The sequence below is a fragment of the Leuciscus leuciscus genome (genome assembly GCF_965113295.1).
Source record: "Leuciscus leuciscus genome assembly, chromosome: 12".
Taxonomy (NCBI): domain Eukaryota; kingdom Metazoa; phylum Chordata; class Actinopteri; order Cypriniformes; family Leuciscidae; genus Leuciscus; species Leuciscus leuciscus.
The window spans coordinates 15,570,602-15,589,412 of NC_138736.1; the positions used below are offsets into that span (position 1 = coordinate 15,570,602).

The 18,811-nt window shown below is 37.2% G+C and overlaps 1 protein-coding gene across 2 annotated transcripts; it reads right to left on the minus strand.

Moving 5' to 3' along the window:
- Positions 1 to 28: 28 nt before the first annotated feature.
- On the minus strand, positions 29 to 17,376 carry rit1 (Ras-like without CAAX 1). 2 transcript variants are annotated; one of them, XR_014210387.1, is made up of 7 exons: positions 17,226 to 17,376; positions 15,195 to 15,284; positions 8,482 to 8,538; positions 6,818 to 6,891; positions 4,875 to 5,066; positions 712 to 1,914; positions 29 to 676 (listed from the first exon to the last, which is right to left on the minus strand). XR_014210387.1 is itself a non-coding variant. In XM_082185369.1 (6 exons), the coding sequence occupies exons 2-6, from the start codon at positions 15,274 to 15,276 to the stop codon at positions 1,684 to 1,686; spliced, it is 636 nt and encodes a 211-aa protein (XP_082041495.1). In that variant the 5' UTR covers positions 15,277 to 15,284; positions 17,226 to 17,376; the 3' UTR covers positions 706 to 1,683. The 2 variants fall into 2 exon arrangements, 1 of the variants encoding a protein (XP_082041495.1); XM_082185369.1 differs by lacking the exon at positions 29 to 676 and having other exon boundaries at positions 706 to 1,914.
- Between the last annotated feature and the right edge of the window lie 1,435 nt (positions 17,377 to 18,811).

Sequence of the window (18,811 nt, forward strand, 5' to 3'; positions counted from 1 at the left end):
AATAATAATAATAAAAATAATCAGACTCTTTAATAGATTGGTAAAGTGATTTTTATTTGAGAATCTCAGATGACAATAAATAAAGGAAAATATAGTAAAAAACATTCTGGTTAAAAATTTAAAATAAAATCTAATAATCACAAAAAAAAAAAGTATTAACATGAATTTTCCATGAAATGCCAAAATGAACAGACATACCATTCAAATTTGATGCGTAGTAAGTGCACAGCATGTGAACAAGGAAATCCAGATAAGGACTCACCTTCATAAGCCACATTAAGGTGTTTAATTTCCGACATTGACTACAGAAACCACTGGAATAAAAATTACCCTGTGTAAAAAGGAAATCATTTTGCTTTCCATCGTAATCAAGTTAGTAATTCTGTTAATGTGCTTAAAGGTGGACCTGAATTTTGCTCAGCAAGATTTCACAAAGTCATTCATACAGTGTATTTTGCAGCTACATCGTGCAGCTCAGTTCCCATCAAACGCACTGAATCTCACAGAACCTTCAAGAACATGTCCAAGTCCTATTTAAGATAATAAATTATATTTTGATTCAAGATTATGGCTTTTTAGAAGCATTTTTGCATTGTGACATTATTTTTATGACAATAAAGCAATTCCCCCTTTTAAATTTGCATTACCCATAATGCAAAAAAAAAAATTATTGTTACTGTAATATGAATGAAATCTATATTTAAATTGTACAATATTACTGTATTACAGTAATGAGAATCTAATACGAATCTCCACTGATAATAATGAGAACTATAAACTCAAAAGTAAAACATCCCGGCACATTAAGTAAATGAGAATTGGGAGGGAAATGTGCTTCCAATTATAAGGAAAATATTTTCACAATGCAACCAATGGTCTAAATAATCTTAAACAGTTCTTAATGATCTTAAACAGGCTACTTTAATAAAAAAAACAGGCTACTTTTTTTTAATTAACTTTTTTTATACATTTAAAATGTGACCCAGACATGTTATTATGAGATGTAGCTTTTGAAAAGCTATAAATAAGAGTTAAAATCAAACCCTTATTTTAATTTTAAAACTACAGCAATTTTTTTTAAAATGCATCTAACAGAACTACAGCCATGTTAAAGGATTGGTTTACAGTACTCAATATACTGGCAGATTAATATTTCTACCATAAACCCTTGCCTATTTACCAACCTCTGCACACACTTCGCTCTTTCTTTCTACTCTGCACATGCTCTTTGCTCTCTTAAACTCATTTGACCTTCATATTTTCCTGCAAGCAAATCTCTGACATGACCTTACCTCTCTTCACTTCAGCCTTTTCAAAACACGTGTGGCAAATCCTTCCATGCCCTGTTTCTTACATTCCCATCAGTTAAAATGAGGTACAACATTCCCCCTGACATTCACTTTCACAAAGTATAAAAAGAAAAGAAAAAAAAACTACTGTCAAGTTTAATATTTCTTTCTTAATCTCTAATATCAGTAAATCCTGCAAAGTGAGTGTGTCCTGCACAGTGAGGGTTGTAGTCTAACCAAAATGATTGGGAGTGCATCATTGCAAACAATCAAATATGAACTATAAATACAGTTCCCAAACCATCTGAAAGAGGTGGGACTAATACAGCTGTAGGTGAGAGAACCATCATCTGGAAGGCCACGGTTTTCGAACATGCCCTTCTCTGTGGCTCTCTCAGTGCTCGGACTGCTGTTTCTTATGGAAGGGGGCTTTAAGGCGACTCCAGAAAGAATGGCTGCGTCGGGTTTTCCTCTCGCTTCCCCGCACCATCTCGGCCTCACGCTGGCGGATCTGACGCACCAGTGCGGCAAACACCTCGTCGATGTAATAACGGAACGCTGCGGAGGTCTCAAAAAACGGGCACTGGAACTCTCTCGCCAACTGTTTGCCCTCTTCGACAGACACCTGAAAGTGTAAGGACAAAGTAAATAAATACATGTAGAACAATAGTAAATATATATGAAAAAGTTTATAAAAGTTTTGCAAAAACCTTTTTTTTTATTACTTCTTTTGAACAACATTTTGTATTAATTTCAATTAATTTTTGTGTAACTAAAAGTAAACTTTTAGTAAACTTTGATAACTAAAAAGAACAGCATTTCATTTAAATCAGAAACCTTTTATAACATATTGATGTCTTAATTTCTTTTAAAAATCTTACTGACCTTAAACTTTTGAAAGGTAGTATACAGTGTTAGTGTTTATATATACTATACACAAAAGTACAAAAATAGGTTACACTTTATTTTAAAGTGTCATTGTTACAGTGTAATTATATATTTAAGTACTGAGTAATATTAAGCAACTACATGTACTTACTTTAGGGTTAGGGTAGGATTAGGGTTTGTTTGAGGGTTAGTTTCATGTAATTATGCATAAATGACTGTTATTACTATGGTAAGCACATGTAACATATGTAACAAGGACACTGTAAAATAAAGTGTTACCCAAATATATGAATACTATAAAACACTTTCACAGCATTTATTAATCTGTTAATGTTAATTTTCTCAACCACTATCTAGCAACCACACAGCAACGCCCTCACAACCACTGTGGTGGCGATTCTAGAATTGGTTGTTCAGTGTGCAGAATAAGGCATTAATATGTGCTTTATAAGTACTAACAAACAACCAATATCCTAGTAATATGCATGCTGATAAGAAACTAGTTAGTAGTGGGAATTGGACCTAAAGTGTTACCAAATCATGTATACAGCCAATAAGAACCTTTGTAAGAGAGGCCATCAAGAAGCCTACAGCGACTCTTTAGAAGTTACAGTCTTCCATGACAGAGATGCTAGTACGAAAGAGTGAAGAACTCATGGTATCTTGGCCAGAGTTTGCCCAAAGGCATGTGAAGGCCAGGAAGATTCTGTGTTCTTCTCATACAGCACAATGCTAGACTGTGTTTGGCGCATATTAAACAGAGCACATCACAATAACACATCATCCCTACAGTGAAGCATGGAGGTGGCAGCATTGTGCATTAGGGATTCTTCCCTGTGGCAGGAAATGGAGACATCATAAAGACAGAGAGAACATGGATGGAGCTGAGAACAGAAAAATTACCTTCAGTGCAATGACTTTGAAAGATGACTTAAAAATTTAAAAGATTAAAGTCCTAGTCAAAATACAATAATCCAATACTATGCACTGGTGGAACAGTTTAAATTGCTCCTCATAAATGGTACCCTTCCAGCTGGATAAGAAAAGCTCCAACTATTTTTTTTGTTGGCCAAAGCCTGAAAATGAGTTGCATTTGAGCACTTCCGGTTCCATCGTCCTGAAGTCAATGAGTTTTTTAAATGTTTTTCTTTTGTTTTTTTGTTAAATGTCTGAAATAAGGTATGTGGTTAACACAAGCACAATCTTTTTTAATGTTTAATTCTACAACATAAAATACATCAGTAATATCCCTGTGATTTTACTTATCTTGAAAAAGACAGTTGCTATCCAATTTCCAAATGGGACTAAAGAGGTTGTCTGGGACATTAAACATCATCACGTTGAACAGCTTAAACTCATTTACTCACCAGTCCGCTTTTTACAGCCTCGCTGTGTTTATAATCACACTCTTGTTATATTCCAATTCACACTTTCAGGGAAAATGTTTTGAAATGAAGACTGAAAGAGAGTGACTTTGAAGTCATGCAACCGTAGTGTAGTTCGTTCAGAGCCTAGGTTTAGATTTTTACTTTAGAATTCAAAATTCATTAAAGTTGTGTTAAAGGGATACTTCAGGATTTAGCATTAAGCTTTGTATTAGTAGAAAACCTGTAGTATTTTCTAATTACCGTGCTTTCCACCCTCATATCCCCCTGAGATGAGAGATTTATGTATTTTTTGTCTGGAAAAAATCCTCTGATGACGCAAAAATCGTAATTTTGCGTCATCTGAGGATTTTTTGACCAGAGGCTAAAGACTACAGCCAGTAGTAGGGGCTGTCCCGCATGTTTTCAACCCGCCCATAGAGGGTGGGATCTCACTCACATAGTGAATGTACACATAGTTTCAGCCGTCTTTCTTTGGAAGCTAAGCTAGCAGGCTCTTGATCTGTGGAGAAAGCTGAGTAGTAGGGGTTACCATCCTCTTTTTCCCGGACATGTCCAGCCGTCGAGATTGTCCAAAATGTCCGGGATTCGGCTTTTGCTTTCTGCAGTCGCCATTCATTGTTTACATGCACACCTTTTGTTTCAATCTAACTGAATTCATTCCGATTGGTGAATCTGAATGTAGTGTTTACATGAACGCTAAACAAGTGATCGGCTGATGTGCGTTTTAACATTGCTAAGAAAATTCCCGCTCCTCTGTGAGAGATAGGAGACCGGTGCGTCTCAGTAATGACGCCACCGGCCTCGCGCCGTTCTCCCGCAGCTCTCAGCCTCGTCCTGCTCGCCACAGTAAACATGATGAATGGCAAAAGCCGAATCCCGGACATTTTGGGCGATCTCGATATCCCGGGCAAACTCGTCACGGAGACTCACTAGTAGCCTAACCTTGTTGTTTTCAACTGCGCTCTCTAACCGGTAGGCGTGGCCTCGTAGAGCAGCGAAGCAAGTGCATTCTGGGAGTTGTTGTCTTTCATCCACATAAGCCAAAAATACATTTTCTGGCTTTTCTCAGTCTAGAAAGCTCCAAATTCAAAGATTTCTTCACATTTCTTCTACATAAATGACCTATTTTAAATACACATTCATCTTTCCAGAGGTGAAGTATCCCTTTAATTTGTGAAGATTATCATGATTAACAAAATGTGTAAGAATCATAAACTTATGTTGGTCACAGAGCTCATGTTCTGCAACAATGCAAAATCCAATTGTGAATATTTCTATAGGTACAGGGGTTTCCGGTAAATTTTCTCACCTGTCTGAGATGGGCCAGGTCAGACTTGTTTCCCACCAGTACGACGGGGGTGTCCACGGTGCGTCTCACACGGTAGATCAGCTGCTTAAAGTGCCGTGCCTCCTGGAAACTGCGGCGATCCGTGATGGAGTACGAGATGATGAAACCTTCTCCTGCTCGCATGTACTGATCACGCATCGCTGTGAACTCCGCCTGGTTTGAGACAAATACATGAGGCCTTGTCCATAAATTACAGAAATATTAATCCAAAGATCAATGCATCAATCAATGCAGCTCAGTCAAGAACATTTATGGCATGTTGTCGATTACCACAGACAGTTTCAACTCCTCCCTCAAGTTGTAAACCAACAAAAATCATATTTATAGTTATTCATTTACAATGGAAGTCTATTGGGTAAATACATAATGTTAATTAGATTAATCTCATATTAACCCTGTAAACCTAACTTAAGAAAAAGCTTATTTTTTATATATAAATGGAACCGTTTGTTAACCTCTAGACAAAATATATAAAAACATGAAAGAAAAGTTTGGTCATATTGTTTTTCTTTGAGTATTATATTTGATACATCATACATCAACATATAGGGCCCTATTTTAACGATCTGAAACGCAAGTGTCAAGCGCAAAGCGCAAGTAACTTTGTGGGAGGGTCTCGGCGCTGTTGCTATTTTCCCGGCGGGATAAATGACTCTTGCGCCAGGCGCAAATCTAAAAGGGGTTGATCTGAAGTAGCTTCATTATTCATAGGTGTGGTTTGGGCGTAACGTGAAATAAACCAATCAGAGCGTCATCTCACATTCCCTTTAAGAGCAGACGCGCTTTTTCCATAGCGGATTGCTATTATACCGGCGGATTTGCCAGGCGCGCGCCAGGAGCGGTTCACACCCGAGGAGACCGACGTTCTCGTCACGGCCGTAAAAGAGAGAAGTTACATTGAAATGGAGAAACCCACCCAAATTAACTTCGGTTAAACAGGCGTATGATAATTTGGGTAAATGTGTAAGCTGTATTATTTTTTTGTTCCAATGAACTGCAGTAGCCAATGCGAATTCTATTGTATATATCTATACCCGCCCGCGCTCTCAGATCACTTGGACGTGGCTGTGTACAAGAGGTAAAAACGATATAAATACTGTTCGTTTTCTCACACAAACCGCTCGTTTCGTGTCTTAGGCCATCAATGTGTACTTACGATGGGGAATTGTTTAATTTGGACGATGGGGAATAGTTTTAATTTGGACTCTGTGCATGCTCTTTGAGACAGTGACCATAGACCTGCATTATATGACTGACAGACAAGAACGGTTTGACCTAAAAATATCAAAATTGAAACTACTGCGGAAAAAAAGACACCTACATCTTGGATGCCCTTGAGGTAAGCTAAAACATACCAAAAATTTATTTCAAAGTGAACTATCCCTTTAAGTCTTGTGTCTATACTTTTGGCCTCATAGTGCATTCCTGTGAACAAGGATTTATTTATTATTTTAAACATGTGATTAGTATAGGTCAAGATTTCTGACTTAATTGACATTATGCCACAGATGCATTATGAAACATTCCTTGAATTCCATGTTACCAATTGAAACGTAAACTAGATTATTATTCTGTAGGCAAAATTTCATTAAACTCGTGATGAGATGACTAATGTATTTTATTATAGTGTTGAGTGATCCAATGAGGAAAAAGCAGCTGACTCAGAGAGAAACATTGTGCCTAAGTGTGTCTTGTGAAGTGACGGCCGCAAAGACGAAAACAGAAAAGGGGAAGTGAGATATATTGTTGAAAGAGAACGACCCTCTTACAGTCTGCAAAATAGAGTTTTAAGATGACTTGACTTCACTAAACTTTACAACAGAGGTTGTTGCACTTCACTGTCTGTCTGATTTTTGTTTTGTTTTTCATGTGCTCATCTTTATCACAACACCCCTCCCGCCTACCTGTCCTGCTGTGTCCAAGATGTCCAGGTTTGCTGGCTCATCATCAATGCGGATCTGTGTTTTATAGGCATCCTCTAAAAACAGTAAAAACACATGCGTGAACATAATGCAATGGTTGATGAGAGATCGCAACAACATTAAACAGCTCAACTGAAACATTTAGTAAAGACAGAATAGGCACTACTGTTCAAAAGTTTGGGGTCAGTAATATATATATATATATATATATATATATATATATATATATATATATATATATATATATATATATATATACTGTATACTGTACATATATTAGGGCTGTCAACGTTAACGCATGTGATTCATTAAAAATAATTTTCTGCAAATAAATTACTGAACGGAATTTATGTCACGCAGTTACATGATCTTAGAAGTCAGGAGTTTATCACACTGAGCATCTACAATGGCGCAAACACCTGTAACTTTGGTAGGAGGACATTTTTTTATTCTTTTCTTAATTTCAATTTTTCTTCTGTGTTAAGTTTTCAATGCACATTGACGCACTGATCGCACATTGTATTTATGCACCGACACATTTCAGTACATTCATGTTGTTTCCACACACATTCAGTATAATGTTTTGATTTGTCATGTGTATGTTGCTGTGTTTAGTAATTCTGAATGGATCCATGTACTGAATAAGCAGTCAGGTCAAGGCGGATGGTTTAGGTTTTTATTTGACATCACCATGTGGTTCTGTTCGATATCGCAACTTGACTTGTCTAAAATGCAAACAAGCTCTTTGCTGTTGCACTGTACACATACTATACTGTGAATTCTGAAAAGTTTTCTTTTTCTCTGTAATGTTTTTTTAATTTTTTTATGGGTGCTTTATTGTGCATAAATGTATGAATTAGCTATTTGGACTCCTTATCATTTGGTTATTTGGTGTCCTGTCGGAGTCTCCAGGTGTCCTTTTTTGGAAAGACACCTAAAAAAATGTGCAGAAAACACAGTTTTGTGAGAATCACCTTTCAATCTAATGGTTTACTTTGATGGATATAGAAATTTTGATGGATATAGCAAATGATGACAAAATGAACGTGTTAAAAAGATAAATAGTGAATGCTTAATTCCACGATAAGTGTGCGATTAATTCAGCCTTGGTGAGCATTAGATACTTCTTTCTAAAATGTAAAAAAATCTTACCGACCCCAAACTTTTGAACGGTTTATGAGACAGAGACAGCAAAATAGATTCAACATAGCAAAAAAAACACAAAAAAATGCCTTGTAAAATACCCACTTTACATTGTAAGAATAAATCTGACATCACCTCAAACATAAAATGTGTAATTTCTGTGACACTACCAAAAATGACTGGTTGCTCAGGTTGCTCATTCAACTTGGATAGCAGAAATTATTACAACCTTAAAATATATATATATATATATATATATATATATATATATATATATATATATATGTATGTATTTATATGTATTCATTTAATTTGCATCAAATTAAATATGTCATCCATCTAGGCTAAGACTCACTGGGCCACTTTATGACAGTCATCCTGAATTCACCTTAATTCTTTGCTCATCTATACCAGTGAGGTCACAAAAATGTAACACGATATCAATATGAAATGTAATATAATAATTAACTGTTAAGTTAAGACGACGTTAGATATTTCCTCACCGATAGTAGGATCATGATCCTCAGGAAATCTGTGACTTATAAACTGCATGATGATAGCTGTGAGACAAAGAGAAAGCAGAGTTCTTACACAATTGTGGTATCATGAAATACAACAAGAGGAGTGTAAACATCTCCTCCTCCTCCCTCATGCGGAGCAAACACACCCTGCTGTCGGCATGTATTTGCTCTGTATGCGCTCTCTGCTCTGTTCCCATGGATACAGCGATATAAAGAGAGAATATCAGTCACCCTAAAGAACCTTCAGCAGTGCACTCTCAAACAAGGAGAGCAAAGCTCATGCATCCTCACCAGGTGACCTCCTGCTCATCTCCTAGGCAACAGACTCCTGGAGGCGAAGGAAGTTGCTAAGCACCTGCGCCTTCATAACGACCAGACTGAAGCACTGAGCCAACACCCACACTTTTATTGTCTGGCTGCCAGGGACTGTATGTCTACAACTGTAAACCAGCCCACTGTCTGACCACAATAATGGGCTGCAGTGAAAGAGAACGGAGGAAAATATCCCAATCAAAGAGCATGAAGAAATTAGACACAAGGGTCAATCACACGAAAACATTTCATGTTATCGTGTGGGGAAGATAACATGAAAGAATTTGTATGAAAATGTTTTTAAAAAATGATAATTTCCATTATTTTAAATTATGATCATATTAACTTGCCAATGCTGTAATGTAGCATAGACAATCAGGGCTAGACATTAACTTTTTTTTTTTCACACCAGCCACTGTGGCAATTGATTTTCCAAAATTACTAGCCACTCAGCATTTTCACTGGCCACAATTTTGACATCGGTACCATGAGGAAAAACTGCCATATAAATATTTTGAATATTCTCTCATTATTTGGCAGCAGGTATATTAGGCTGCTGCCACTTTAAGACCTGACGCACAGACCCATTATGATGTATCTCTCTCAACTGTTCTCTTAAAACACAACTGACTGAGTTTACGTGAATAATTGACGGCATTTTGACATTATTTTGTGTGTAATTGACTGTTTAAGTGCAATAAGCTGCGAAAAATAACTCAATTTAGTACTGAGAGGCTGCTTTATGTGCGTGCACGGAATTCAAGCCCTGTAACACCAACAATTTTGATCCGGAGCAAATGAAACGCGTGAGTGAGGGGAGGCGGGTTTATGTGTCATCTATAAGCAAGACACTTGATTTCCCCAAAAAGTGTGAAAATTGTGATTTTGAAGCACTTTCAACATTGCTTTTTGTTTGAGCATTTCAATCAGTCTGACCAAAGGGGTCCATAATATCTGAGGAGAGTTATGCATTAGCATTCTCAGTGGTCAGTTGCTCAGCTTCAAATCTGCCATCTTTGCACACAGTCCCAAACCCCATTATGAACTGTGATGTCACAGACAGTAATCCAGAGAAGCCCAAACTATTTTTTTAAGAAGAGCCAAATTGTGTCAGGGTCCTGCCCTGACAGTCTTGTCTGTTTTGTCACTGTTTAATGTTTCCTTGTTTGTCTTGTGCCTGAGCACATAGCTTTGTCTTTCTTTGTGTTGGCCATATGCATAACCAGCGAAGCATTCAACACAATTGCATCGGACAACGGTTCATTGCTCAAAGCTTTTCAAATCAGAGCTCGACAAGGACCTCAGCTGGTGAAAGTGAAGGAAAGTGCTGTGTCGCAAAATGTTTCAAAATCGACCAACGCATTATTCTTAGAAGCAAAAATGAATGAATTAATGGATGGATGAATAAATTAATGTATCAATATATTAAATAGGCTACATGACAACAATCTGTTCCAATGCATATACTACAGTAGGTAACTCAAAACAATAAAGAACACATTTTGTATTGTGGATGTGGACATTTTTCCTGTTTGTAAACAAATAAAACTCATGAATAGAGGAAGTAATTAAATGCAGGTGCATACACACAAAGACACACACACACACACACACACTTTCACACGATTATCGTAAATCTGTAGCCTACTACAGACCAACAATGTATTGTAGCCCAGATGGGCAAGGCTTATAGCGGCTTTGTGCTTAATGATCATTGTAAGAAGTGTTCTTTAGAATTACTGGTGCTTGGGTAGAGGGTAGTGCTTAAATAGTTTTGAACTGGGACCAGTGCAGTCCTTTGAAACAATAGGAGAATGTATGTAAATGAATGGAATGGGAATATTTTATACTGCAACAATAAACTCTTGCATTACAACAAACAGTTCAATGCAACGCAATACACCTTAACAAACCACGAGGGCACGCCCTGTGTCGCGCATTTTTGAATCCGATTTTGAAGCAGTCACATGGGTGTGTGTGAAACGAAGCTTCGGACGTCATTGGTCATGTGATTTTCACCACCAGTATCTACATTTACATTTACATTTATGCATTTGGCAGACGCTTTTATCCAAAGCGACTTACATTGCATTCAAGGTACACATTTTACATTTTGTCAGTTCTTGCTTTCCCTGGGAATCAAACCCATGGCCTTGGCGTTGCTAGCGCCAATCTAGTTTCCAGCAAGTTTTTTCTTTTGTTTTATTCTTTGTTTGCAAGTTACAGTTGTTTATTTCTAGTTTTTTTATTTGTTTATTTAGTTTATCTAGCCATAGTTATTTAAATCAGGTTTTAGTTTGCCTCTTGTTTCATTTATCTTCTCTCTTGTCTTGCTTTATCTTGTTGTGTCTTGTCTTGTTTTTCCATTTCCTGGCCACTGACCCTCACTCTCTGGCAGCTAGACTGGGGTAGCAGTCTGATTCTCAAGTGCCAAGCCTCTGGTTCTGTGAGCCTCTGCCTGGCAGTAAGACTGGTGCTACATTGAAGAGATCATTAAGCCTCTGATTCCTTGTGTTCTTGCCTTGTCTTCCTCAACATCATCCCACCTGGTGCTGCCTCTTCCTCTGCAGTCCTCAAGCCTGTTGTCACCCAGCCAGGACTGGTCTCAGTGGTCATCCTCCCTGCCTGTCATCGTGTCGTCTGCCCTGCCCTGCCCAACTGTTTGAACTGTCACGCCTCACTCTCCTTGTAGTGCCCTGTGTACAATCTTGTCAATAAAACATCACTGCTCATTCTGCGTCTGGGTCCTCTCTCTTTCTCTCTCTTGCAGAACCGTGACAAATGGGGGTTATGCTCAATAAACTTCCATAGTCTCTAAGACAGGTTGCATCGCTTCCGGTTCAGGTCTTTTTGTATGAGCAAAAAATAATTAAAACAAAAAGATCAATTAGAAATGAAGATAAGCTTTACCCCAACCCCCCACCCCACCGTTTGGTGATATATATATATATATATATATATATCTTGGCAGGCTAAATCAAAGGTCATCGCCCAGTGAAGTACACAATGAAAAATTTTATGCTTTTGAGTGCCTCCACAAAATTGACACAGAAAAAAAAACATCTATAACATAATGGATATTTCATAGTGCTTTAAAAAGTTTTCAAAATTTTAATTTTAAAGCTCCAAAAGGTAGGGAGACCAAACCGACACCAAAGAACTAGCGCTTGAAAGCCAATTGTGTTGTCGCCTCGTGTCTGGGAAAAATCTGTGCTCGAACACACCGAAAGGACTACAGGCGACTGTCAGCTAGCATGCGCGTTCTATGCCTGCGTGTGAAGAAGGTAACTCTATTTAAGCAGATATATTCGTCATTCAAAAAGGGAAAGCAAAACTAAGACTGCAGGTATACAAACCATAAACAAAGCAGCACTTACTTACCGTTTTGAATATCAATCATGCTGATCACTGCTATTGTTATTTGGAAAATATTCGTGCAGTGGAATGCTCAGGTAAGATGACGTAAAATTAGAACAGCCTTCTATCTGTGCCGTCATGACTTCTGTGCTCGCTTTCATAATTTTTGCTCTTATTCTCGTGCACTGACTCGTTCGCTAAACTGAACAGCCAATCAGAGTTCTGTCTCTCACCGACGGCCTGACGCTGATTCTACATGTTGAAATCGACACTCAAAAACGACAGCATCCAAATAGAGCCAATGGTGCGCAACACACTGAAAAAACGATGCCGTCTGTCGACACTCAAAAACGGCCCGACATTGCCTGACGCCCGATCGTTGGCTTGTTCCTAAACACACAGTAGTACTGTGACAGTAGCCTTTACATATCCTTTATGAAAACAATATAATTTCTTACAGAGGAACGTTTTAAAAAATTAAGGGGGATAGATGGAATAAAGTGGGGGAGAGATTTTTTTTTCTGCCACTACAATCAAAATGTCATTCCTTGCCGTAGTCACCTCTGACTTGATCACTGGCGGTTTTAGCATTATCAAGTGACTTTCTAGTAGCTCCCTATTTAAAGCTGCAGAAGGGAGTTTTTAGAAAATGTTGACTTAGCCTGAAAATTTGAACAAGCACAACTTACAGGTCACTCCCCCTTGATCTCTGCTGCGCTACAGCCCTCCCTCCACAGCTCCTCCCCCACCACAACGGAGCCTGCCGTGAACGCGCAGGCTAGTAAGCAGGGCCAACAATGACGGCGGATAAACAGTTCGGATAAACACATTCACTGGTAGGGACGAAACATCAACAATATGCTTTACATTGACTATGGCCTGCCCATACAAACTTGGTCCTCAAATCATTACGAATTTGGCAATACATGTAATGTAACTTTATAACGTTGCACTCTTTCTATAAGTTATAAATAGCTAGTAAGATAATATAACGGTAACTAACAGTACAGTATGTAAGTAATTATTCTAGCGATATGTAATGCTAAATAAGGTTTGCTAGTAGATTATTTCAGCAACATGACAAGCCAGTGAATTAGCAGGTTTCAATTGTTGCTTTGCACAGTGCGTGACATTGTATCTGTATGTTATGCGGCTAGAGTTTTGACACTGAGTCAATGGGCTCCGACGGGCTTGTTTATCGTCATCGGTCTTTTATGGTTTACCTGTCTTTGTTGTATGAGCTGGTGCCACTCGAGAAATGGGCAGTTTTGGTTGTTTGTCCGCACAGCTGCGGCACACCAGCAATCTTGATTTTGAACGATGGACGATACGCGCTGTGCAAGAGAGGGGTGTGATCAGCGGTACACGCTTGATTGACACTGCTAAGACATTCCTCCTGGCTCTGATTGGTTGTTTCTGACCGGGAGCGGTGTATTTCTGCAAATGGCAATAGGACCACTGGGAGGAGCCAGAGGAGCTTGATTTTTTCACAGATTATCTGTCTCATATTCTACTGTCAGGACATAATGATAGTTTTAACAAATATGTAAAAAATACATTTTTACAAAAGTTACCTACTGCAGCTTTAAAGGTATAGCGGAGGATCTTTCCAAATTTTAGATAAGACCCGCCCTCTCCACTTTTTGAAAAGTTTGATTGATTCACCAGAATGATTGACAATTAGGAGGACCAATAGTTTAGACTACCCACCAGGAAGTAAAACATCCTCCGCTATACCTTTAAGCTACTTAGAGGTGGGCTATTTGACCAAAATCTTAAACACAATATGAGTAATTTTCAAGCTCAGTAAGGAAAGAAATCACAATGTTGAAATAATTTCTAAAAATATTTCTATACCGAGACATCACTTAAAGGACAAGTTCGGTATTTTACACTTAAAGCCCTGTTTACAGATCGTATCTGATGAAATAGAATGGTTAAGATAAAAATTTGGACACATGCTCCTGTCCCGAGAATTTTAGGTTTATTTCGCTTTTGTGGACCTATTTTGCCAAACACGTCACACCCGTGATTCTTCCGTTGAGAGCTTGAATAATAGACACTCCAGCCCAGTTGGTGGCGATAATGCACCTTTGCCAATTGCAAGCAAACCACGGGCATTTCATTGAATACACAGAAGAAGCAGAAGAAGAAGCGGCGGAGTAATATCGTAAAGGTGCTGCGGTCTCACAGCACGTCCTAGTAAGTCAATGGAGTTGGACAAAAACTACGATAAAACCTGTTGGAATGCATCTTTTTCAGCGATTTTTGATGGAACATATCAGTGAACACCCCCTGACCACTCGGTGAGTTTCACGTCTTTGTAAACGAAAGTTTAATGTGTTTTTAGGACGGAATCTTCCAGTGCATATAGACAACCATTGTGGGGGTGGTGGGGGGAAGCGAAATAAACCTAAAATTCTCGGGACAGCAGCATGTGTCCAAATTTTTATCTTAACCGTTCTATTTCATCAGATACGATCTGTAAACAGGGCTTTAAGTGTAAAATACCGAACTTGTCCTTTAAAGGCATTTAAGGGATAGTTCAAAATTCTGTCATCATTTACTTTTCCTCAAGTTGTTCCAAACCTCTATGAGTTTCTTTCTTCTGCTGAACACACAAAAAATATATATTTTGAAGGATGTTGGTAATCAAACATACTATGGAAGTCCATGTTTACTGTCAACTGTCTGGTTACCAACATTCTTTTAAATATCATCTTTTGTGTTCAACAGACAAACCCCATACAGGTTTGGAATGATGACAACATTTTTATAGACATTTTTCATTACATAGACATAACAGTATACATTTGTGTTGTGAAAAGCACTTTACAACTTTACAAAATGATTTTGGAAAGAAAGAAAGAAAGAAAGAAAGAAAGAAAGAAAGAAAGAAAGAAAGAAAGAAAGAAAGAAAGAAAGAAAGAAAGAAAGAAAGAAAGAAAGAAAGAAAGAAAGTCAACAACAGAGAGACGAACAGAGAGAGAGAAGAAGAGAGAGGGGGAGAGATCTAGGTTACTTACCACTTTTGCCCACACCACCCTCTCCTAACATCACCAACTTGTACTCGCGGGAGTGACCCCCTGTGCTCCGTGAGGACTCCATCCAAATCACTGAAACACACATCACACAAAACAAAATATTGTTTCAAATAATTAGAAAAACGTTAAGTTTAAAGGTTCAAGTTTAAATAGATAGATAGATAGTTAGATATTGATTGATTGATTGATTGATTTGACTGATAGATAGATAGATAGATAGATAGATAGATAGATAGATAGATAGATAGATAGATAGATAGATAGATAGATAGATAGATAGATAGATGCTCCTTGGTGATTTGTCAAGTCATCCTAACAAACAATAGAACACTCAGTAACTAATTCCACAGCTGCACTGCTGTAGCGGAACATCAAAAAAACACCCAGAAAAAAAGCACTTGTCGAGGCTGCATTTGACACCCAAGCTTCTGTTTGATGGAGAAGAGGAAGTGAGTCATTCTGTCGAGCTATTCATGTGACAAAGCGAAGCATCCACAGGGTGGGTGTTACATTAACCACGGTCAATAATAGATTATCTGCCAGTGTACCCCTGTCTGATGCATTTTTCCATTGTCATTGACTGCGATGCTGCATTAGTTACTTTAGAGCAGGCAGCCCTTCTATGTGATTTCCAACAGTGGAAATAACACTAGACCTGAGAAGCATTTTTTACATTTTGAGCAACTCTATTTACTTGTGTGTGTTTCATGCAGCTCCCCTTACTCTCATTTTGTATATCCATATAATGTTTGTTTGATAATATGTTGTGTTTTTGAGTTTTTATGTTGCTGTCGTAATTGATTGTCATTGTTTATGGGAAAGCAATCGAAAATTGTATTCATGAAAGAAAAAGTTTTGAGCAGCTCTTGTGGTGTCCATTGTCCAACATTGGATTTAACATTATTAGTTGATAATAAATGGCTCAGTAATTGATTATCGAATAAATACCAAAAAGGGTTTAAATTATTTGACACAATCATTATTCTACAGCCCCTATTATTGTCACTTTCAATCAATCATGAAAATCATAAATTCAACCAATTGTTTCCATATTTTGGCTGGTATTGGACATTCTGTTGCCCCTTATTTACCATGGTAACTATGCACTTTGGGGTACCAACCATATAGGTTATATATAATTTATATAATTTACACTTTATAATATCTAATGTTTATTGTTAGAAAATTGCAAAAACACAAAATATATTAGTTTTAAACTATTCAGATATGATGCAAATGTTGGTAACAATGTTGGAAAAAATACATCACAGAAAATTTACAGAAAATAAAGCAGCTAAACTTAGTTCGGCCTCAAGCTTCAAAATCAAGTTATATTATTTGCTGACAGTTTTATTGTAGCTACTAGATTACTGTAACTGTGTAACTGAAACTATGGTTACTATAGTACGTTTGAAAGGGAACTTTAATATAAAGGCCTTTTGTCATTGAGTGGCACAAATGAAGCTCGAATCCACCGCGTTAAATATGTCCAAGTTAAAAGGAAAAGTTGCACAACCACGAAAACAAGAGTATTTTAAACTACCAAAAGATGAATAGCTGTAATTATTTCATGACCGAGTTTGAAATGAACAGCACGACAGAACTGGATTAACTGCAATGCAATAGTTTGTGATATTAATAGACAGAACGCCTCGACGAAATTCATTGAGTTAACCTTTGACAATGCATCATATATATGTGTGTGTATATAAATAACTTTATTAGTTATAATTTCAACGTTTATTTTATAAACTTTTAGTTCGCCGCGAAACTTTTAACACTCTTTTGAAGTTGTTGAAGAACAGCCCACAATCATCGATGTGAGTGAGTAAGCTTAGGCTATATACTGCAGCGACAGATTATTAAAACAAACACGTGAGTCGTTCAAATAAACTAAACTAACGAAACATAGTAGCCGCCGCCGTTACAGTCATTTTGCTTTTAAAAAGTGTGATTCTGTACATGATAAACACAACAATGATTAGAAGCCGAGTGAGTTACTTGGTGGCTTACCTGTGTCACAGGATCTCTGTCTCCATTGGGACCTTTGTATCGATGCAAATTATGTTTAAATATTTGATGTTAGAAAATTCCTGCCATACAATTCTCACTGTAAACATACAAAGCCATGGACGACTGGAGCAGCGTGCAGATGCTGGGTCCTAAAGCCCGCATAATTACATGCAGGCCACTGACAATAACTAAGTAGAATAGAACCCGTAACTAATAAGTAAAAATATATATATATATATATATCAAGGCACTCGATTAGTGTTGAAAAAAAGTTAAAATGCCTTTATTTCATGATGGCTATAAGTTCATAAGTTATAGAATGAAATATAAATAGCCTATCATAAATAAATGTACATACATAAATCAATTTTAACTTCTGTAAAACTATAATAAATTAAAAGTGTATGAGTAAAGATCATGAATCATTTTTATCTTGTATAAAATGTTTTTGAAGACAGTGGCTAAAATACTGTGTTGGTACCATGGTACAGTCATGTAGCACATGATCAGATACTATAGTACTAAATGATTACAGTATTCAAGGACTTGTTGCACTTTATTTAACAGTATGTGCACTTTCAATGTTCTTACAGTGTACTTACCCACAAAAGTACTGAGTAATGTAAGGTAACAACATGGCTTAAGGTAGGTTTAGGGGTAGGTTTAGTACCTAGTTTAGTACCTAGTTATTACCCAGTTAGTGTCATTACTACAATAAGTACCAAGTATGTTCATGCGAAACAGGGCTATAAAATAAAGTGTTGCCCAAGTACCTATACTTATAGAGTTAGTTCACCCAAAAATAAAAATTCTGTCGTTACTCACCCTCTTGTCATTCCAAATCCGTAAGTCTTTCGTTCATCTTCGGAACACAAATTAAGGTAATTTTGATTAAATCTGAGAGATTTCTGCTCCTCCATTGACAGCTACGAAACTGACTGCTTCAAAAAGTTCATAAAAAGATCGTAAAACTAATCCATATGAATTGAGCAGTTTAGTCCAAATTTTCTGAAGAGACATGATAACTTTAAGATGAACAGATTGAATTTAGGCTTTTTTATTCACATAAACATTCATCAAATTTCACATCAGTTGTGTTAAGCGAAAGTTCAAGCTTGAGGTGCAAGAACCAATTAGGTTCATTCTCGTGTGTTACGCAACACACGCGCTAGCCTCTGTTTATGTTTTTGTCATAGCAAAAAAATATAAAAAAGCCTAAATTCAATCTGTTCATCATATAAAGCGATCATTTCTCTACAGAAAATTTTCTCAATTAATATGGATTAGTTTTACAAGCTCTTTATGAACTCTTTGATGCATCAAAGTGGTAGTTAGCTGTCATAGCTTAGCATAGCTGTCAACGGAGGGACAGAAAGCTCTCAGATTTCTTCAAAAAAACATTCATTTGTGTTCTGAAGGTGAACAAAAGTCTTATGGGTTTTGGAATGACGAGGGTGAGTAATTAATTACAGAATTTTCTTTTTTGGGTGAACTATCCCTTTAAGTGGTGCTCAAAGGTATTTCATAAGTACCATGTATGGATGTCCCAAAACATGGTTAGTGAACAGTTTTCTTGTAATGTAACT

What these genes read in the sequence shown, in the direction of transcription:
- rit1 (XM_082185369.1), bottom strand. Translation starts at nt 15,276, where the DNA reads ATGGAGTCCTCACGGAGCACAGGGGGTCACTCCCGCGAGTACAAGTTG. An exon ending in GGATCATGATCCTACTATCG is followed by an intron (nt 6,892 to 8,481) that starts GTGAGGAAATAT and finishes TACTGTTTTTAG; the next exon opens with AGGATGCCTATAAAACACAG. An exon ending in TCTTGGACACAGCAGGACAG is followed by an intron (nt 5,067 to 6,817) that starts GTAGGCGGGAGG and finishes GTCTCAAACCAG; the next exon opens with GCGGAGTTCACAGCGATGCG.